Source organism: Chiloscyllium plagiosum, unplaced genomic scaffold, assembly GCF_037043375.1.
Source record: "Chiloscyllium plagiosum isolate Xiang-an unplaced genomic scaffold, Cpla_swu_hap1 HiC_scaffold_6, whole genome shotgun sequence".
In the NCBI taxonomy this organism is placed as follows: domain Eukaryota; kingdom Metazoa; phylum Chordata; class Chondrichthyes; order Orectolobiformes; family Hemiscylliidae; genus Chiloscyllium; species Chiloscyllium plagiosum.
In genome coordinates, this window is record NW_028270144.1 from 131,445,799 (window position 1) to 131,469,311 (window position 23,513).

Here is a 23,513-nt window from a genome sequence, read left to right on the forward strand (position 1 = left end):
TCTCTGCATTGAGCTTTACCTGCGATCTAACCGTCTCTGCATTGAGCTTTACCTGCGATCTAACCGTCTCTGCATTGAACTTCAGCTGCGATCTAACCGTCTCTGCATTGAACTTTACCTGCGATCTAACCGTCTCTGCATTGAACTTTACCTGCGATCTAATTGCCTCTGCATTGAGCTTCACCTGCGATCTAACTGTCTCTGCATTGAGCTTCACCTGCGATCTAACTGCCTCTGCATTGATCTTCACCTGCGATCTAACCGTTTCTGCATTGAGCTTCACCTGCGATCTAACCGTCTCTGCAATGAACTTCAGCTGCGATCTAACCGTCTCTGCATTGAGCTTCACCTGCGATCTAACCGTTTCTGCATTGCGCTTCACCTGCGATCTAACCGTCTCTGCAATGAACTTCACCTGCGATCTAACCGTTTCTGCATTGCGCTTCACCTGCGATCTAACCGTTTCTGCATTGCGCTTCACCTGCGATCTAACCGTCTCTGCAATGAACTTCACCTGCGATCTAACCGTCTCTGAATTGAGCATCACCTGCGATCTAACCGTCTCTGCAATGAACTTCACCTGCGATCTAACCGTCTCTGAATTGAGCATCACCTGCGATCTAACCGTCTCTGCATTGAGCTTCACCTGCGATCTAACCATCTCTGAATTGAGCTTCACCTGCGATCTAACCGTCTCTGCATTGAGCTTCACCTGCGATCTAACAGTCTCTGCATTGAGCTTCACCTGCGATCTAACAGTCTCTGCATTGAGCTTCACCTGCGATCTAACCGTCTCTGCATTGAACTTCACCTGCGATCTAACCTTCTCTGCATTGAGCTTCACCTGCGATCTAACCGTCTCTGCATTGAACTTCACCTGCGATCTAACCGTCTCTGCATTGAACTTTACCTGCGATCTAACCGTCTCTGCATTGAACTTTACCTGCGATCTAATTGCCTCTGCATTGAGCTTCACCTGCGATCTAACCTTCATTGCATTGAGGTTAACCTGCAATCTAACTGTCTCTGCATTGAGCTTCACCTGCGATCTAACCGTCCAGGCATTGAGCTTCACCTGCGATCTAACAGTCTCTGCATTGAGCTTCACCTGCGATCTAACAGTCTCTGCATTGAGCTTCACCTGCGATCTAACCGTCTCTGCAATGAACATCACCTGCGATCTAACCGTTTCTGCATTGAGCTTCACCTGCGATCTAACCGTCTCTGCATTGAACTTCACCTGCGATCTAACCGTCTCTGCATTGAACTTCACCTGCGATCTAACCGTCTCTGCATTGAACTTCACCTGCGATCTAACCGTCTCTGCATTGAGCTTTACCTGCGATCTAACCGTCTCTGCATTGAGCTTTACCTGCGATCTAACCGTCTCTGCATTGAACTTCAGCTGCGATCTAACCGTCTCTGCATTGAACTTTACCTGCGATCTAACCGTCTCTGCATTGAACTTTACCTGCGATCTAATTGCCTCTGCATTGAGCTTCACCTGCGATCTAACTGTCTCTGCATTGAGCTTCACCTGCGATCTAACTGCCTCTGCATTGATCTTCACCTGCGATCTAACCGTTTCTGCATTGAGCTTCACCTGCGATCTAACCGTCTCTGCAATGAACTTCAGCTGCGATCTAACCGTCTCTGCATTGAGCTTCACCTGCGATCTAACCGTTTCTGCATTGCGCTTCACCTGCGATCTAACCGTCTCTGCAATGAACTTCACCTGCGATCTAACCGTCTCTGCATTGAGCTTCACCTGCGATCTAACCGTTTCTGCATTGCGCTTCACCTGCGATCTAACCGTCTCTGCAATGAACTTCACCTGCGATCTAACCGTCTCTGAATTGAGCATCACCTGCGATCTAACCGTCTCTGCAATGAACTTCACCTGCGATCTAACCGTCTCTGAATTGAGCATCACCTGCGATCTAACCGTCTCTGCATTGAGCTTCACCTGCGATCTAACCATCTCTGAATTGAGCTTCACCTGCGATCTAACCGTCTCTGCATTGAGCTTCACCTGCGATCTAACAGTCTCTGCATTGAGCTTCACCTGCGATCTAACAGTCTCTGCATTGAGCTTCACCTGCGATCTAACCGTCTCTGCATTGAACTTCACCTGCGATCTAACCTTCTCTGCATTGAGCTTCACCTGCGATCTAACCGTCTCTGCATTGAACTTCACCTGCGATCTAACCGTCTCTGCATTGAACTTTACCTGCGATCTAACCGTCTCTGCATTGAACTTTACCTGCGATCTAATTGCCTCTGCATTGAGCTTCACCTGCGATCTAACCTTCATTGCATTGAGGTTAACCTGCAATCTAACTGTCTCTGCATTGAGCTTCACCTGCGATCTAACCGTCCAGGCATTGAGCTTCACCTGCGATCTAACTGTCTCTGCATTGAACTTCACCTGCGATCTAACCGTCCAGGCATTGAGCTTCACCTGCGATCTAACCGTCTCTGCATTGAGCTTCACCCGCGATCTAACCTTCACTGTATTGAGCTTTACCTGCGATCTAACCGACTCTGCATTGAGCTTAACCTGCGATCTAACCATCTCTGCATTGACCTTCACCTGCGATCTAACAGTCTCTGCATTGAGCTTTACCTGCGATCTAACAGTCTCTGCATTGAGCTTCACCTGCGATCTAACCGTCTCTGCATTGAACTTCAGCTGCGATCTAACCGTGTCTGCACTGAACTTCAGCTGCGATCTAACCGTGTTTGCACTGAACTTCAGCTGCGATCTAACCTTTTCTGCACTGATCATCAGCTGCGATCTAACCGTGTCTGCACTGAACTTCACCTGCGGTGAAACCGTCACTGCATTGAGCTCCACCTGTGATCTAGCCATGTCTGCATTGAGCTTCACTTGCGTTCAAGCTTTCACGGCATTGAGTTTCACCTGCAATGTAGCCATCTCTGCATTGAGCTTCACCTGCGATCTAACCTTCACTGCATTGAGCTTTGCCTATGACCTAACTGTCTCTGCAATGAGCCTCACCTGCGATCTAACCTTCATTGCATTGAGTTTAACCTTTAATCTAACTGTCTCTGCATTGAGCTTCACCTGCGATCTAACCGTCCAGGCATTGAGCTTCACCTGCGATCTAACCTTCACTGCATTGAGCTTCACCCGCGATCTAACCTTCACTGCATTGAGCTTTACCTGCGATCTAACCGACTCTGCATTGACCTTCACCTGCGATCTAACCGTCTCTGCATTGAGCTTCACCCGCGATCTAACCTTCACTGCATTGAGCTTTACCTGCGATCTAACAGTCTCTGCATTGAGCTTAACCTGCGATCTAACCATCTCTGCATTGACCTTCACCTGCGATCTAACCGTCTCTGAATTGAGCTCCACCTGCGATCTAACCGTCTCTGCATTGAGCTTTACCTGCGATCTAACCTTCTCTGCAGAGAGCTTCATCTGCAATCTAACCTTCTCTGCATTGAGCTTCACCTGCGATCTAACCGTCTCTGCATTGAGCTTTACCTGCGATCTAACCTCCTCTGCAGTGAGCTTCACCTGCAATCTAACCGTCTCTGCATTGACCTTCACCTGCGATCTAACCGTCTCTGCATTGAGCTTCACTTGCGATGTAGCCGTCTCTGCATTGAGCTTTACCTGCGATCTAACCGTCTCTGCAGAGAGCTTCTCCTGCAATCTAACCTCCTCTGCATTGAGCTTTACCTGCGATCTAACCTCCTCTGCAGTGAGCTTCACCTGCGATCTAACTTTCTCTGCATTGAGCTTCACCTGTGATCTAACCTCCTCTGCAGTGAGCTTCACCTGCGATCTAATCGCCTCTGCATTGAGCTTCACGTGCGATCTTACAGTCTCTGCACTGAACCTCACCTGCGATCTAACTGTTTCTACATTGAGCTTCACCTGCGATCTAACCTTCTCAGCATTGAGCTTCACCTGCGATCTAACCGTCTCTGCAGTGAGCTTCACCTGCAATCTAACCGTCTCTGCATTGACCTTCAGCTGCGATCTAACCGTCTCTGAATTGAGCTTCACCTGCGATCTAACCGTCTCTGCATTGAACTTCAGCTGCGATCTAACCGTGTCTGCACTGAACTTCAGCTGCGATCTAACCGTCTCTGCACTGAACTTCAGCTGCGATCTAACCGTGTCTGCACTGAACGTCACCTGTGGTGAAAACGTCTCTGCATTGAGCTTCACCTGCGATCTAACCTTCTCTGCATTGAGCTTCACCTGCGATCTAACCGTCTCTGCATTGAGCTTTACCTGCGATCTAACCTCCTCTGCAGTGAGCTTCACCTGCAATCTAACCGTCTCTGCATTGACCTTCACCTGCGATCTAACCGTCTCTGCATTGAACTTTACCTGCGATCTAATTGCCTCTGCATTGAGCTTCACCTGCGATCTAACCGTCTCTGCATTGAACTTTACCTGCGATCTAATTGCCTCTGCATTGAGCTTCACCTGCGATCTAACCGTCTCTGCATTGAACTTCACCTGCGATCTAACCATCTCTGAATTGAGCTTCACCTGCGATCTAACCGTCTCTGCACTGAGCTACACCTGCGATCTAACCGTCGCTGCATTGAACTTCACCTGCGATCTAACCTTCATTGCATTGAGGTTAACCTGCAATCTAACCGTCTCTGCATTGAGCTTCACCTGCGATCTAACCGTCCAGGCATTCAGCTTCACCTGCGATCTAACCGTCTCTGCATTGAGCTTCACCTGCGATCTAACCGTCTCTGCAGAGAGCTTCACCTGCGATCTAACCGTCTCTGCAGAGAGCTTTACCTGCGATCTAACCTTCTCTGCACTGAGCTTCACCTGCGATCTAACCGTCTCTGCATTGAGCTTTACCTGCGATCTAACCTTCTCTGCAGAGAGCTTCACCTGCAATCTAACCTTCTCTGCATTGAGCTTCACCTGCGATCTAACCGTCTCTGCAGAGAGCTTCACCTGCAATCTAACCTTCTCTGCATTGAGCTTCACCTGCGATCTAACCGTCTCTGCATTGAGCTTTACCTGCGATCTAACCTCCTCTGCAGTAAGCTTTACCTGCAATCTAACCGTCTCTGCATTGACCTTCACCTGCAATCTAACCGTCTCTGCATTGACCTTCACCTGCGATCTAACCGTCTCTGCATTGAACTTCACCTGCGATCTAACCGTCTCTGCATTGAACTTCACCTGCGATCTAACCGTCTCTGCAATGAACTTCACCTGCGATCTAACCGTTTCTGCATTGAGCTTCACCTGCGATCTAACCGTCTCCGCATTGAACTTCACCTGCGATCTAACCGTCTCTGCATTGAGCTTTACCTGCGATCTAACCGTCTCTGCATTGAACTTCAGCTGCGATCTAACCGTCTCTGCATTGAACTTTACCTGCGATCTAACCGTCTCTGCATTGAACTTTACCTGCGATCTAATTGCCTCTGCATTGAGCTTCACCTGCGATCTAACTGTCTCTGCATTGAGCTTCACCTGCGATCTAACTGCCTCTGCATTGATCTTCACCTGCGATCTAACCGTTTCTGCATTGCGCTTCACCTGCGATCTAACCGTCTCTGCAATGAACTTCACCTGCGATCTAACCGTCTCTGCATTGAGCTTCACCTGCGATCTAACCGTTTCTGCATTGCGCTTCACCTGCGATCTAACCGTCTCTGCACTGAGCTACACCTGCGATCTAACCGTCTCTGAATTGAGCATCACCTGCGATCTAACCGTCTCTGAATTGAGCATCACCTGCGATCTAACCGTCTCTGAATTGAGCATCACCTGCGATCTAACCGTCTCTGAATTGAGCATCACCTGCGATCTAACCGTCTCTGCATTGAGCTTCACCTGCGATCTAACCATCTCTGAATTGAGCTTCACCTGCGATCTAACCGTCTCTGCACTGAGCTACACCTGCGATCTAACCGTCTCTGCATTGAGCTTCACCTGCGATCTAACAGTCTCTGCATTGAGCTTCACCTGCGATCTAACCGTCTCTGCATTGAACTTCACCTGCGATCTAACCTTCTCTGCATTGAGCTTCACCTGCGATCTAACCGTCTCTGCATTGAACTTCACCTGCGATCTAACCGTCTCTGCATTGAACTTTACCTGCGATCTAACTGTCTCTGCATTGAACTTTACCTGCGATCTAATTGCCTCTGCATTGAGCTTCACCTGCGATCTAACCTTCATTGCATTGAGGTTAACCTGCAATCTAACTGTCTCTGCATTGAGCTTCACCTGCGATCTAACCATCCAGGCATTGAGCTTCACCTGCGATCTAACTGTCTCTGCATTGAGCTTCACCTGCGATCTAACCGTCCAGGCATTGAGCTTCACCTGCGATCTAACCGTCTCTGCATTGAGCTTCACCCGCGATCTAACCTTCACTGTATTGAGCTTTACCTGCGATCTAACCGACTCTGCATTGAGCTTAACCTGCGATCTAACCATCTCTGCATTGACCTTCACCTGCGATCTAACAGTCTCTGCATTGAGCTTTACCTGCGATCTAACAGTCTCTGCATTGAGCTTCACCTGCGATCTAACCGTCTCTGCATTGAACTTCAGCTGCGATCTAACCGTGTCTGCACTGAACTTCAGCTGCGATCTAACCGTGTTTGCACTGAACTTCAGCTGCGATCTAACCTTTTCTGCACTGATCATCAGCTGCGATCTAACCGTGTCTGCACTGAACTTCACCTGCGGTGAAACCGTCACTGCATTGAGCTCCACCTGTGATCTAGCCATGTCTGCATTGAGCTTCACTTGCGTTCAAGCTTTCACGGCATTGAGTTTCACCTGCAATGTAGCCATCTCTGCATTGAGCTTCACCTGCGATCTAACCTTCACTGCATTGAGCTTTGCCTATGACCTAACTGTCTCTGCAATGAGCCTCACCTGCGATCTAACCTTCATTGCATTGAGTTTAACCTGCAATCTAACTGTCTCTGCATTGAGCTTCACCTGCGATCTAACCGTCCAGGCATTGAGCTTCACCTGCGATCTAACCTTCACTGCATTGAGCTTCACCCGCGATCTAACCTTCACTGCATTGAGCTTTACCTGCGATCTAACCGACTCTGCATTGACCTTCACCTGCGATCTAATCGTCTCTGCATTGAGCTTCACCCGCGATCTAACCTTCACTGCATTGAGCTTTACCTGCGATCTAACAGTCTCTGCATTGAGCTTAACCTGCGATCTAACCATCTCTGCATTGACCTTCACCTGCGATCTAACCGTCTCTGAATTGAGCTCCACCTGCGATCTAACCGTCTCTGCATTGAGCTTTACCTGCGATCTAACCTTCTCTGCAGAGAGCTTCACCTGCAATCTAACCTTCTCTGCATTGAGCTTCACCTGCGATCTAACCGTCTCTGCATTGAGCTTTACCTGCGATCTAACCTCCTCTGCAGTGAGCTTCACCTGCAATCTAACCGTCTCTGCATTGACCTTCACCTGCGATCTAACCGTCTCTGCATTGAGCTTCACTTGCGATGTAGCCGTCTCTGCATTGAGCTTTACCTGCGATCTAACCGTCTCTGCATTGAGCTTTACCTGCGATCTAACCGTCTCTGCATTGAACTTCAGCTGCGATCTAACCGTCTCTGCATTGAACTTTACCTGCGATCTAACCGTCTCTGCATTGAACTTTACCTGCGATCTAATTGCCTCTGCATTGAGCTTCACCTGCGATCTAACTGTCTCTGCATTGAGCTTCACCTGCGATCTAACTGCCTCTGCATTGATCTTCACCTGCGATCTAACCGTTTCTGCATTGCGCTTCACCTGCGATCTAACCGTCTCTGCAATGAACTTCACCTGCGATCTAACCGTCTCTGCATTGAGCTTCACCTGCGATCTAACCGTTTCTGCATTGCGCTTCACCTGCGATCTAACCGTCTCTGCAATGAACTTCACCTGCGATCTAACCGTCTCTGAATTGAGCATCACCTGCGATCTAACCGTCTCTGCACTGAGCTACACCTGCGATCTAACCGTCTCTGCATTGAGCTTCACCTGCGATCTAACCGTCTCTGCATTGAGCATCACCTGCGATCTAACCGTCTCTGCACTGAGCTACACCTGCGATCTAACCGTCTCTGAATTGAGCATCACCTGCGATCTAACCGTCTCTGAATTGAGCATCACCTGCGATCTAACCGTCTCTGCATTGAGCTTCACCTGCGATCTAACCGTCTCTGAATTGAGCATCACCTGCGATCTAACCGTCTCTGCACTGAGCTACACCTGCGATCTAACCGTCTCTGCATTGAGCTTCACCTGCGATCTAACAGTCTCTGCATTGAGCTTCACCTGCGATCTAACCGTCTCTGCATTGAACTTCACCTGCGATCTAACCTTCTCTGCATTGAGCTTCACCTGCGATCTAACCATCTCTGCATTGAACTTCACCTGCGATCTAACCGTCTCTGCATTGAACTTTACCTGCGATCTAACCGTCTCTGCATTGAACTTTACCTGCGATCTAATTGCCTCTGCATTGAGCTTCACCTGCGATCTAACCTTCATTGCATTGAGGTTAACCTGCAATCTAACTGTCTCTGCATTGAGCTTCACCTGCGATCTAACCATCCAGGCATTGAGCTTCACCTGCGATCTAACTTTCTCTGCATTGAGCTTCACCTGCGATCTAACCGTCCAGGCATTGAGCTTCACCTGCGATCTAACCGTCTCTGCATTGAGCTTCACCCGCGATCTAACCTTCACTGTATTGAGCTTTACCTGCGATCTAACCGACTCTGCATTGAGCTTAACCTGCGATCTAACCATCTCTGCATTGACCTTCACCTGCGATCTAACAGTCTCTGCATTGAGCTTTACCTGCGATCTAACAGTCTCTGCATTGAGCTTCACCTGCGATCTAACCGTCTCTGCATTGAACTTCAGCTGCGATCTAACCGTGTCTGCACTGAACTTCAGCTGCGATCTAACCGTGTTTGCACTGAACTTCAGCTGCGATCTAACCTTTTCTGCACTGATCATCAGCTGCGATCTAACCGTGTCTGCACTGAACTTCACCTGCGGTGAAACCGTCACTGCATTGAGCTCCACCTGTGATCTAGCCATGTCTGCATTGAGCTTCACTTGCGTTCAAGCTTTCACGGCATTGAGTTTCACCTGCAATGTAGCCATCTCTGCATTGAGCTTCACCTGCGATCTAACCTTCACTGCATTGAGCTTTGCCTATGACCTAACTGTCTCTGCAATGAGCCTCACCTGCGATCTAACCTTCATTGCATTGAGTTTAACCTGCAATCTAACTGTCTCTGCATTGAGCTTCACCTGCGATCTAACCGTCCAGGCATTGAGCTTCACCTGCGATCTAACCTTCACTGCATTGAGCTTCACCCGCGATCTAACCTTCACTGCATTGAGCTTTACCTGCGATCTAACCGACTCTGCATTGACCTTCACCTGCGATCTAACCGTCTCTGCATTGAGCTTCACCCGCGATCTAACCTTCACTGCATTGAGCTTTACCTGCGATCTAACAGTCTCTGCATTGAGCTTAACCTGCGATCTAACCATCTCTGCATTGACCTTCACCTGCGATCTAACCGTCTCTGAATTGAGCTCCACCTGCAATCTAACCTTCTCTGCATTGAGCTTCACCTGCGATCTAACCGTCTCTGCATTGAGCTTCACCTGCGATCTAACCTTCTCTGCATTGAGCTTCACCTGCGATCTAACCGTCTCTGCATTGAGCTTTACCTGCGATCTAACCTCCTCTGCAGTGAGCTTCACCTGCAATCTAACCGTCTCTGCATTGACCTTCACCTGCGATCTAACCGTCTCTGCATTGAGCTTCACTTGCGATGTCGCCGTCTCTGCATTGAGCTTTACCTGCGAACTAACCGTCTCTGCAGAGAGCTTCTCCTGCAATCTAACCTCCTCTGCATTGAGCTTTACCTGCGATCTAACCTCCTCTGCAGTGAGCTTCACCTGCGATCTAATCGCCTCTGCATTGAGCTTTACCTGTGATCTAACCTCCTCTGCAGTGAGCTTCACCTGCGATCTAATCGCCTCTGCATTGAGCTTCACGTGCGATCTTACAGTCTCTGCACTGAACCTCACCTGCGATCTAACTGTTTCTACATTGAGCTTCACCTGCGATCTAACCTTCTCAGCATTGAGCTTCACCTGCGATCTAACCGTCTCTGCAGTGAGCTTCACCTGCAATCTAACCGTCTCTGCATTGACCTTCAGCTGCGATCTAACCGTCTCTGAATTGAGCTTCACCTGCGATCTAACCGTCTCTGCATTGAACTTCAGCTGCGATCTAACCGTGTCTGCACTGAACTTCAGCTGCGATCTAACCGTCTCTGCACTGAACTTCAGCTGCGATCTAACCGTGTCTGCACTGAACGTCACCTGTGGTGAAAACGTCTCTGCATTGAGCTTCACCTGCGATCTAACCTTCTCTGCATTGAGCTTCACCTGCGATCTAACCGTCTCTGCATTGAGCTTCACCTGCAATCTAACATTCTCTGCATTGAGCTTCACCTGCGATCTAACCGTCTCTGCATTGAGCTTTACCTGCGATCTAACCTCCTCTGCAGTGAGCTTCACCTGCAATCTAACCGTCTCTGCATTGACCTTCACCTGCGATCTAACCGTCTCTGCATTGAACTTTACCTGCGATCTAATTGCCTCTGCATTGAGCTTCACCTGCGATCTAACCGTCTCTGCATTGAACTTTACCTGCGATCTAATTGCCTCTGCATTGAGCTTCACCTGCGATCTAACCGTCTCTGCATTGAACTTCACCTGCGATCTAACCATCTCTGAATTGAGCTTCACCTGCGATCTAACCGTCTCTGCACTGAGCTACACCTGCGATCTAACCGTCTCTGCATTGAACTTCACCTGCGATCTAACCTTCATTGCATTGAGGTTAACCTGCAATCTAACTGTCTCTGCATTGAGCTTCACCTGCGATCTAACCGTCCAGGCATTCAGCTTCACCTGCGATCTAACCGTCTCTGCATTGAGCTTCACCCGCGATCTAACAGTCTCTGCATTGAGCTTCACCTGCGATCTAACCGTCTCTGCACTGAACTTCAGCTGCGATCTAACCTTTTCTGCACTGATCTTCAGCTGCGATCTAACCGTGTCTGCACTGAACTTCACCTGCGGTGAAACCGTCTCTGCATTGAGCTCCACCTGTGATCTAGCCATGTCTGCATTGAGCTTCACTTGCGTTCAAGCTTTCACGGCATTGAGTTTCACCTGCAATGTAGCCATCTCTGCATTGAGCTTCACCTGCGATCTAACCTTCACTGCATTGAGCTTTGCCTATGACCTAACTGTCTCTGCAATGAGCCTCACCTGCGATCTAACCGTCTCTGCATTGCGCTTCACCTGCGAACTAACCGTCTCTGCATTGAACTTCACCTGCGATCTAACCGTCTCTGCATTGAACTTCACCTGCGATCTAACCGTCTCTGCATTGAACTTCACCTGCGATCTAAACGTCTCTGCAATGAACTTCACCTGCGATCTAACCGTTTCTGCATTGAGCTTCACCTGCGATCTAACCGTCTCCGCATTGCGCTTCACCTGCGATCTAACCGTCTCTGCATTGAGCTTCACCTGCGATCTAACCGTCTCTGCAATGAACTTCACCTGCGATCTAACCGTCTCTGCATTGCGCTTCACCTGCGATCTAACCGTCTCTGCAATGAACTTCACCTGCGATCTAACCGTCTCTGCATTGCGCTTCACCTGCGATCTAACCGTCTCTGCAATGAACTTCACCTGCGATCTAACCGTCTCTGCATTGCGCTTCACCTGCGATCTAACCGTCTCTGCATTGAGCTTCACCTGCGATCTAACCGTCTCTGCAATGAACTTCACCTGCGATCTAACCGTCTCTGCATTGCGCTTCACCTGCGATCTAACCGTCTCTGCAATGAACTTCACCTGCGATCTAACCGTCTCTGCATTGAGCTTCACCTGCGATCTAACCGTTTCTGCATTGCGCTTCTCCTGCGATCTAACCGTCTCTGCAATGAACTTCACCTGCGATCTAACCGTCTCTGCATTGAGCTTCACCTGCGATCTAACCGTCTCTGCATTGAGCTTCACCTGCGATCTAACCATCTCTGCAATGAACTTCACCTGCGATCTAACCGTCTCTGCATTGAGCTTCACCTGCGATCTAACCGTCTCTGCAATAAACTTCACATGCGATCTAACCGTCTCTGCATTGAGCTTCACCTGCGATCTAACCGTCTCTGCAATGAACTTCACCTGCTATCTAACCGTCTCTGCATTGAGCTTCACCTGTGATCTAACTGTCTCTGCAATGAACTTCACCTGCGATCTAACCGTCTCTGCATTGAGCTTCACCTGTGATCTAACCGTCTCTGCAATGAACTTCACCTGCTATCTAACCGTCTCTGCATTGAGCTTCACCTGTGATCTAACCGTCTCTGCAATGAACTTCACCTGCTATCTAACCGTCTCTGCATTGAGCTTCACCTGTGATCTAACCGTCTCTGCAATGAACTTCACCTGCGATCTAACCGTCTCTGCATTGCGCTTCACCTGCGAACTAACCGTCTCTGCATTGAACTTCACCTGCGATCTAACCGTCTCTGCATTGAACTTCACCTGCGATCTAAACGTCTCTGCAATGAACTTCACCTGCGATCTAACCGTCTCTGCAATGAACTTCACCTGCTATCTAACCGTCTCTGCATTGAGCTTCACCTGTGATCTAACCGTCTCTGCAATGAACTTCACCTGCGATCTAACCGTCTCTGCATTGCGCTTCACCTGCGATCTAACCGTCTCTGCATTGAACTTCACCTGCGATCTAACCGTTTCTGCATTGAACTTCACCTGCGATCTAACCGTCTCTGCATTGAACTTCACCTGCGATCTAACCGTCTCTGCAATGAACTTCAGCTGCGATCTAACCGTCTCTGCATTGAACTTCACCTGCGATCTAACCGTCTCTGCATTGAACTTTACCTGCGATCTAACCGTCTCTGCATTGAGCTTTACCTGCGATCTAACCGTCTCTGCATTGAGCTTTACCTGCGATCTAACCGTCTCTGCATTGAACTTTACCTGCGATCTAACCGTCTCTGCATTGAACTTCACCTGCGATCTAACCGTCTCTGCATTGAGCTTCACCTGCGATCTAACCGTCTCTGCATTGAACTTTACCTGCGATCTAACCGTCTCTGCATTGAACTTCACCTGCGATCTAACCGTCTCTGCATTGAGCTTCACCTGCGATCTAACCGTCTCTGCATTGAACTTTACCTGCGATCTAACCGTCTCTGCATTGAGCTTCACCTGCGATCTAACCGTCTCTGCATTGAGCTTTACCTGCGTTCTAACCGTCTCTGCATTGAGCTTTACCTGCGATCTAACCGTCTCTGCATTGAACTTTACCTGCGATCTAACCGTCTCTGCATTGAACTTCACCTGCGATCTAACCGTCTCTGCATTGAGCTTCACCTGCGATCTAACCGTCTCTGCATTGAACTTTACCTGCGATCTAACCGTCTCTGCATTGAACTTCACCTGCGATCTAACCGTCTCTGCATTGAGCTTCACCTGCGATCTAACCGTCTCTGCATTGAACTTTACCTGCGATCTAACCGTCTCTGCATTGAGCTTCACCTGCGATCTAACCGTCTCTGCATTGAACTTTACCTGCGATCTAACCGTCTCTGCATTGAGCTTCACCTGCGATCTAACCGTCTCTGCATTGAGCTTTATCTGGGATCTATCCTCCTCTGCAGTGAGCTTCACCTGCGATCTAACCACCTCTGCATTGAGCTTCACGTGCGATCTAACAGTCTCTGCACTGACCTTCACCTGCGATCTGTCTCCGTATTGAGCTTCACCTGCGATCTAACCGTCTCTGCACTGAACCTCACCTGCGATCTAAACGTCTTTGCATTGAGCTTTACCTGCGATCTAACCTTCTCTGCAGTGAGCTTTACCTGCGATCTAACCTTCTCTGCAGTGAGCTTCACCTGCGATCTAACCGTCTCTGCACTGAACCTCACCTGCGATCTAAACGTCTTTGCATTGAGCTTTACCTGCGATCTAACTTTCTCTGCAGTGAGCTTTACCTGCGATCTAACCATCTCTGCTTTGAGCTTCAACTGCGATCTAACCGTCTCTGCACTGAACCTCACCTGTGATATAACCGTCCCTGCACTGAGCTGCACCTGCGATCTGTCTCCGTATTGAGCTTCACCTGCGATCTAACCGTCTCTGCACAGAACCTCAACTGCGATCTAACCGTCTCTGCATTGAGCCTCACCTGCGATCTCACCTTCTAGGATGTACGTTTGCTCGCTGAGCTGTAGGTTTGATATCCAGACGTTTCATTACCTGGCTAGGTAACATCATCAGTGGCGACGTCCAAGTGAAGTGAAGCTGTTGTCTCCTGCTTTCTTTGTATATCTTTCTCCTGGATGGGGTTCCTGGGGTTTGTGGTGATGTCATTTCCTGTTCGTTTTCTGAGGGGTTGATAGATGGCATCTGGATCAATGTGCTTGTTTATGGCATTGTGGTTGGAGTGCCAGGCCTCTAGGAATTCTCTGGCATGTCTTTGCTTATCCTGTCCCAGGATAGATGTGTTGTCCCAGTCAAAATGGTGTTTTTTTTTATCCGTGTGTAGGCCTACGAGGGAGAGAGGGTCGTGTCTTTTTGTGGCTAGCTGGTGTTCGTGTATCCTGGTGGCTAACTTTCTTCCTGTTTGTCGTACGTAGTGTTTGTGGCAGTCCTTGCATGGAATTTATAGATGACGTTGGTTTTGTCCATTCTACTGTCTGTAATGTAAGTGCCACCTTTTGGTAGGTGTTGGTGTCTGCGAATAGTGCATCAAACCAAAAATCTGGGTCCGCTACGTAGATGACACCTTTGTCACCACAAAACGAAACAACATAGAAGAGACATTTAACATCATCAACAACACCCTCACAGGCATAAAGTTCACCAAGGAGGAAGAAACCGACAACAAACTCGCATTCCTGGACGTCACAGTAGAAAGAAAGGACAACAGAGAATTACAAACCTGCGTATACGGAAAACCAACAAACACTGACCAAATACTTAACTACACCAGCAACCATCCCAACACACACAAACGAAGCTGTATCAGAACACTATTCCAACGAGCCACCTCACACTGCAGCACAGACAAACTTCAGAAAACAGAGGAGAACCACCAATACGATGTATTCAAGAAGAACGGATACTCAAAAAACACAGTCCGCAGATTCCCCAAGAACAAACCATGACAAGCAGACCAAACACAGCCAGAAACCCTAACCACCTTACCATATATCAAAGAAGTTTCAGAAATGACAGCCAGACTACTAAGACCCCTCGGAATCCTAGTAGCACACAAACCCACCAACACTCTCAAACAAAAACTAACAAATTTAAAAGACCCAGTACAACCCATGGACAAAACCAACGTCATCTACAAAATTCCATGCAAGGACTGCCACAAACACTATGTAGGACAAACAGGAAGAAAGTTAGCCACCAGGATACATGAACACCAGCTAGCCACAAAAAGACACGACCCCCCTCTCCCTCATAGCTCTACACACGGATGAAAAAACCCACCATTTCAACTAGGACAACACATCTATCCTGGGACAGGCTAAGCAAAGACATGCCAGAGAATTCCTAGAGGCCTGGCACTCCAACCACAACGACATAAACAAGCACATAGATCTACATGCCATCTATCAACCCCTCAGAAAACGAACAGGAAATGACATCACCACAAACCCCAGGAACCTCATCCAGGAGAAAGATATACATAGAAAGCAGGAGACAACAGCTTCACTTCACTTGGAGGTCGCCACTGATGATGTTACCTAGCCAGGTAATGAAACATCTGGATATCAAACCTACAGCTCAGCGATCAAACCTACACTCTAAACCTCAACCTGAACTACAAACCTTCATCTAACCCTCTCTACATTGAACTTCACCTGTAATCTAACAGTCTGTGCATTGAACTTAACATGCGATCTAACAGTCTCTGCATTGAGTGTCACCTGCGATGTAACCGTCTCTGCATTGAACTTCACCTGCAATCTAACCTCCTCTGCATTGAGCTTTACCTGCGATCTAACCATCTCTGCTTTGAGCTTTACCTGCGATCTAACCGTCTCTGCATTGAGCTTTACCTGCGATCTAACCGTCTCTGCATTGAGCTTTACCTGCGATCTAACCATCTCTGCTTTGAGCTTCAACTGCGATCTAACCGTCTCTGCACTGAACCTCACCTGTGATATAACCGTCCCTGCACTGAGCTGCACCTGCGATCTGTCTCCGCATTGAACTTCACCTGCGATCTAACCGTCTCTGTATTCAGCTTCACCCGCGATCTAACCGTCTCTGCATTGAGCTTCACCTGTGATCTAACCTTCTGAGTATTGAGCTTCACCTGCGATCTAACCGTCTCTGTATTCAGCTTCACCCGCAATCTAACCCTCTCGGCGTTGAACTTCACCTGCGACCTAAGGGTCTCTGCACTGAACCTCACCTGTGATCTAACCTTCACTGCATTTAGCTTTAGCTGTGATCTAACCATCTCTACATTGAACTTCACCTGCGATCTAAGCGACTCTGCATTGAGCTTCACCTGCGATCTAACCGTCTCTGCATTGAGCTTCACCTGAGATCTAATTGTCTCGGAATTGAGCTTCACCTGCGATCAAACCGTCTCTGGATTGAGCTTCACCTGCGATCAAACCGTCTCTGGATTGAGCTTCACCTGCGATCTAACCGTCTCTGCATTGAGCTTCACCTGCGATCTAACCGTCTCTGCATTGAGCTTCACCTGCGATCTAACCGTCTCAGCATTGAGCTTCAGTTGTGATCTAACCTTTTCTGCATTGAGCTTCACCTGCGATCTAACTTTTTCTGCAGTGAGCTGCTCCTGCGATCTAGTCTTCACTGCATTGAACTTTACTTGCGATGGAACCACCTCTGCATTAAGCTTCACCTGCGATGTAACCTTCACTGCATTGGACTTCACCTGCATGGTCACTCAGTTGTTAGCACTGCTGCCTCACAGCGCCAGAGACCGGGTTCAATTCCTGCCTCAGGCGACTGTCTGTGTGGAGTTTGCACATTCTCCCCGTGTCTGCGTTTCCTCCGGGTTCTCCGGTTTCCTCCAACAGTCCAAAAATGTGCAGGTTAGGTGAATTGGCCATGCTAAATTGCGCGTAGTTTAGGTGATGGGGTAAATGTAGGGGAATGGGCCTGGGTGGGTTGCGCTTCGGCGGGTCGGTGTGGACTTGTTGGACTGAAGGGCCTGTTTCCACACTGTAAATAATCTAAGTAATCTAATCTAACCTAACCGTCTCTGCAGTGAACTTCACCTGCGATCTAACCTTCTCTGCAGTGAACTTCACCTGCCATGTAACCTTCACTCCACCCACTGTCCTCCTCACAGCTTAGATTGCTCCCAAGTTATATTCATCTGCAAACTCTGAAATTGCATTCTGTGTATCCGAATTAGCAGAGGTCCCAATCTGGGAATTCCATTATTAACCTGAAATAATTCCATGATCGATTACTCTCTGTTCCCTCTCACTCAGACAGTTTTGTATCCACATTGCTCCTGTCCCTTTTATCCCATGAGTTTCAGATTTGCTGGGCTGTTGTATGGCACTGTGTCAAAGACCTTCGGCAAGTCCATGTATACCACATCAACAGTATTAGCCTCATCAACCCTCTCTGACTCAGCATAATTAACTTGAATATGTTCATGGGGTGAATGATTCGTGTTTTCACCTTAGCCTCAAAAACAAAGTGGACACATGGAAACACACTCACCTGTGTTAAACCTGACTGCCATACTCAGCAGGTAGATGAGATCTGACAGGTAATCCAGAAAGAGCCACACAGACAGGTAATGGGACTGAAGGTCAGTGAAGCTCCACCTGGGAAGCAATCAGATTGAGTGTTAAAGCGGTCTGGGTAGCAGGCAGGAAGAAACAGCCAGTGGCCAAGTGCTCAGCCAGATCCCACACCACACACAATCCCTCCCCCATTTCTTGATCCAGTCCGACTCAAAGCTGCCACCTATTCAGCAGCTACAGGTTATCATTGCAATCACTTACCACACTCTCAGCGTCACAGTCCTGCCATCCCTCCCTCTCTTTGTCACTCACTATCACATTTTGATTTCTTTAATTTCTCTTTCAGTTATTCTCCATCACATTCTATCTCTCCATTATTATCTACTTTCTCTGTTGCTCTCTGGCACAATCTATTATTTATTATCTTCTCTCTATCCTCTTTTTCTTGGTTGCTTCCCTCTATTTCCACCTGCGTGATTCCTAGTGCAGTTTAACGAGATTTAATGAGCCAGTGTGTCAATAGCATTTGTAGTGAACTGCTGAAAATCAGTGGGATCCAGCTTGGTCACATTTGACAGCACTGTCCTCAAATCATGATATGATCCTGGAAGAGACTCTAAATTATTTAATGATCCCACATCAATCCACCAATTTTGTTTTGGATTCTGGTGAGGGATCAGTAATATTTTATTCTTAAAATAGAGAACAATGAGCTTCAGGGAATCCACTAAAAAGAATAAAGCCACAGGATTATATCGTTTTGAATAAATAACAATAAACTTTGCAATCTTAGAACAATAATACAACCTACCATTAATTCATAATTAATATGTGATATATGTGGCTAATAGACTGCGGTTGAACACCCTACAATATGCAAATAGCAAATGTGACCAAAACAGAACCTACTGATTTCTCTCAGAAATCTCGTCATCAGCATCCCCAGATATTAATGACATCTCGAGCCGGGGAGTGTATATAGGGAAGTCGAGATGAGGCAGCTGGACCTGAAAGAGAGACACACCTGTACTCAGGCTACTCAACAGTCAATATCAAACAGCCTGAGCAAAGTGCGAGTCAATGGGAATTGGGGCAATCTCTCCGTCGGGGGGAGTCATACCTGACACATTAGGGAGATGGTTGTGGTTGCTGGAAGTCAGTCATCTCAGCTCCATGACATCTCTGCAGGTGGTCCTCAGGGGAGTGTCCTAGGCCCAACCATCTTCAATTGGCTTCATCAATGACCTTCCCTCCATCCTAAGGTCAGAAGTGGGATGTTCGCTAACGCATGTTGAGTACCACTAATCACTCCTCAGATACTGAAGCAGGTTAATGTTCAAAAGCATCAAGATGTGGACAATATCCAGTCTTGGACTGACAAGTGGCAAGTAATATTCACACCACACAAATGCCAGGAAGTGAGCATAACCACTAAGAGACAATCTAATCCAGACCCCTTGACATTCAGTGGTGTTACCATCATTGAATCCCTCACTATCAACATCCTGGGGGTTATCATTGAACAGAAACTCAACTGGACTCACCACATAAACACAGCAGCTACAAGAGTAGGTCAGAGGTTGGGAATCCTGCAATGTGTAACTCACTTGCTGACTCCCAGAGCCTGTCCACCATCTACAAGGCACACGTCAGGAGTGCAATGGACAACTCCCCACTTGCCTGGATGGGGGCAGGTCCAACAACATTCAAGACACTTGACACCATCCAGGACAAAACAGTCCACTTGATTGACACCACATTCACAAACATCCACTTCTTCCACCATCAAACACTCAGTAGCAGCAGCGTATATTATCTTCAAAATGCATTGCATAAATTCACCAAACATCCTTTGACAGTATCTTCCAAACCTTAACCATTTCAATCTAGAAGGACAAGGGCACTCCCCATCCTGACTTGGAAATATATGCCCGTTCCTTCACTTTCACTGGATCAAAATCCTGGAATTCCCTCCCTAAGGGCATTGTGGGTCAACCCACGACAGGTGGACTGCAGCAGTTCAAGAGGCAGCTCACCCCCACCTTCTCAAGCGCAACTAGGGACAGGCATCGACGACCATATCCCACATGTGAATTTTTTAAAAAGAACCAACTAGAAAAAGGAGTCATTATAAAACTTTGTTGTGAGAGAAACATTTGGAATAAGTGATTACAATATGATAGAATTTAACATTAGTGTATGTCTGAAGGTGAGGTAGTTCAGTCTGAGGCAAGAGTGTTTAGTTCAAAGAAGGGAATTTATGAAGTTATGAGGCACAAATTAATTGAGGGGGGGTTTTGGAAACTACATTAAAAGGCCTGACCATACCTAGGCATTGGATGGTTTTTAAAGAGTTAAAGGGCCCCAGAACTTAATAAAGGTGTCAGCCATGGCTAACAAAGGGAGATAAGGATTATATAAAATCGAAAGAAAATGCTAATAAAGTTGCCAGAAATAGAGGTGAATCTGAGGATTGGGATATTTTTCAAAACCAAAGGAGATGAAGAATCTGATAAGGAAAGAGGGAATAAACAATAAATGCATTTTAACAATAAACATAAAAATGGACTTTAAAAGCTTCTACATCCACATAATAAGGAAATGTTTGGCTATGTCAAATTTGGGTTTATCAGAAGCTAAAAAATGGCAGAGAGGTGGAATGGTTACTTTGGGTCTGTTTACACTGAGAAAAGTACAATCAATTTCCCAGAACTGGAGGTCACACGGTTAAGAAGAATGGGGAATTGAAGGAAACTACATTTAGTAAGAGGTTGTACTAGAATAGTAGGGAAAATCTAGAATCTATTATAGAGGGAGTGATAAACGGCCTCTTGGATAGTAATGATCTGATTGGACATAATCAGTGTGGATTTATAGATAGGAAGGTGTGCTTGACAATGTTGGTGAAGGTTTTTGAAAAAGTTACTAACAAAATTGATAAAGGGAGTCAATGAATGTAATATATTTGGATTTTCAAAAGGTGTTTGATAAGGTCCCCCACAGGAGGCTGGTTAGAAAGATTCAAGCATATCGTATACAGGATAATAAACTGACGAAGCATAATGATTGGCTAAGAGACAGAAAACAAAGAGAAGAATAAATGGGTCATTCTCACATTGGCAGACTTCGACTTGTGAGATACTGCAAGGATCAATATTTGGGTCCCATCTGTTCACAATATACACCAAGGTCTGCAATTTGGGGACCAAGCATAATATTTCCAATAAAATATTTGTGGATGATACAAAGTCAAGTGGGTATGCATGTGTGATGAAGATTTAAAGCAGCTTCAGGGGGATTTGGATAAATTTATTGAATGGGCAAGAACATGGCAGATGGAATATAACGTGGAAAATTGTAAGGTTCTCTACTTCGATAGGAGGAACAGATGTGAAGAATATGTCTTCAAGAGTAAGGGATTAGAGACTGTGGTACACAGTTGTATTTGTCAATGAGTCACCGATGACTAAATGCAGCAAGCGATGAGAAAGACTTATCGGAATGTTAATCTTATTGCAAGAAGATTTGAGTATAGGAGTAGTGAAGTCTTGCTTCAATTGTACAGGAGAGTTAGTGCTGGAGAAGCACAGCAGGTCAGGCAGCATCCGAGGAGCAGAATGATGATGAAGGGCTTATACCTGAAACGTCAATTCTCCTGACCTGCTGTGTTTCTCCAGCACCACAGTCTCGACTCTGATATCCAGCATCTGCAGTCCTCGCTTTCTCCTTCAACTGTCCAGGAGCTTGATTAGACTGTACCTGGAGTACTTTGTGCAATTCTGGTTCCTTTTCTCAGGAAAGATATGATTGCCATAAAGTAAATGCGATAGAGGTTCACCAGACTTGTTCCTGGGATCATGGGATTGTCCAAAGAAGAGGGGTTGGGTGAACTGGGGCCGTATTCTCCAGAGTTTCAGAGAATGAGAGATGATTTCACTGAAACCTACAAAATACCTATCGATATGCAGGTTGCATGTTCCCCCTGGTTCGGAGTCGAGATGAGAGAGCACAGTTTAAAAATAGGGGGATGTCATTTCGGATGGCGATAAGAATTGTTTTTACCCAGAGGGTTGTGAACCTTTGCAATTCTCTATCCCTGAGAATGATTAAGATTGAGATTGTAGATTTCTGAGTATTGGTGGGATAAAGGGTTATGGGGATGGGCTGAGTAAAACCTATTGAAGTGTCTGATCAGCCACAATGGTATTGAATGGTGGGGCAAATGGCACTCCTGTTCCTTGTGCCTATGATCATGTTACTGTTGCCTGCTGATGGAGTCAATCTTTGGGGAACAGCTATCATGCTGAAATTTGGCACAAATTCTACATAGAATCTACACATTTCCAAAAGTTTCATGATTTCCTGTCTAGTTTTAGGATCAGGAATTTTATTTTCCTTGTCCTCAGCAATATTTGTCTTTTTGCCCATAGTGGAACCTAGCTTAACAACTGCACTTTCACACATGACAAGATTTATCACCAGATCAACTAACTATAAGGCCTCCAATCAAGTTACATGTCCTTCCCAAATATTGCTGCTTATTTATACATCATTTGATCCTGCACAATTTGATAAACTTGTGATGACTTGGGTTCACAAGCATTTGGAAACTAGCTGCAGTGTTTTTAAACCCAAATGGCGCGCCTCAACATTGATATAGCCAAACTGGTGTAACAAAGGCAAATCTCTCCTTCATTCTTGATGTCAATAGATTTGCTAGTTTTCCTTCAATAAATCAAATCTCAGTAAAGAATGAGGCATTGCCAAGCTAATCAATACAATCTCCTAATTGTGAAATTGGATATGAATGTGTTTACATCACTACATTTACTTTTCTATAATTTATGCAGATTCCAGTCAACCTGTAAAGTTTACGAAGTATCACCATGTGAGTACTCTAGCTGTTTTGATAAGGTTTAATCTAGTGATTTTCAAGCGTATATTGAATCTTTGTTTTTACTTGAGTTTTCTTCATCCTGCCGTCAATTTTAAGAATGTTGTTTTATTGGTGCGGATTCCCCTATTTCTACATTAAGTCTTGCTAACGTTGTGCTTCCTGGTTTATTTCTAGAGATTATCTTCAATACTGTAAGTAATCTCACTAGATCCATAAAATCATGGAAGCCTTACAGTGTGGAAACAGGCTCTGCGGCCCAGCAAGTCCACCGACCCTCCGAAGAGTATCCCACTCAGACCCATTCCCCTATTACTCTACATTTACCGCTGACTAATGCATGTAACCTACACATCCACGCACACTATGGGCAATTTATCATGGCTAATTCACCTAATCTGCACATCTTTGGACTGTGGGAAGAAACCAGAACACCCAGAGGAGATCAGCGCAGACACGGGGAGAATGTGCAACCTCCACACAGACAGTCACTAAAGGTTGGAATTGAACCTGGGTCCCTGGTGCTGTGAGGCAGTAGTGCTAACTACTGAGTCACCGTGCCATCCCAAGTTGTTGTTTTTCCTTTCAGTAGAAGAAAACAATATCTAACTATTCTGGTACTTCAGTTTTGGATAATCAGAGAGGGCTCAGTTTGTAAAGTGAATACACCTCATATCTCCCTTTCACTGTCTCAATCAGCCTCCACTATTTAGTG

General features: G+C 46.7%; 1 protein-coding gene across 4 annotated transcripts in view; it reads right to left on the reverse strand.

Moving 5' to 3' along the window:
• Positions 1–23,513, reverse strand: part of cnga4 (cyclic nucleotide gated channel subunit alpha 4) — a 127,821-nt gene that overhangs the window by 61,273 nt on the left and 43,035 nt on the right. For 3 of the 4 annotated variants that reach the window (XM_087988495.1, XM_087988494.1, XM_087988493.1), the window contains one exon: positions 17,879–17,985. In XM_087988495.1, the coding sequence (XP_087844621.1) occupies positions 17,879–17,985 (107 nt within the window). Of the gene's footprint in view, positions 1–17,878; positions 17,986–18,813; positions 18,910–23,513 lie in introns of those variants that run through there. The other variant, XM_087988496.1, reaches the window with a different exon arrangement.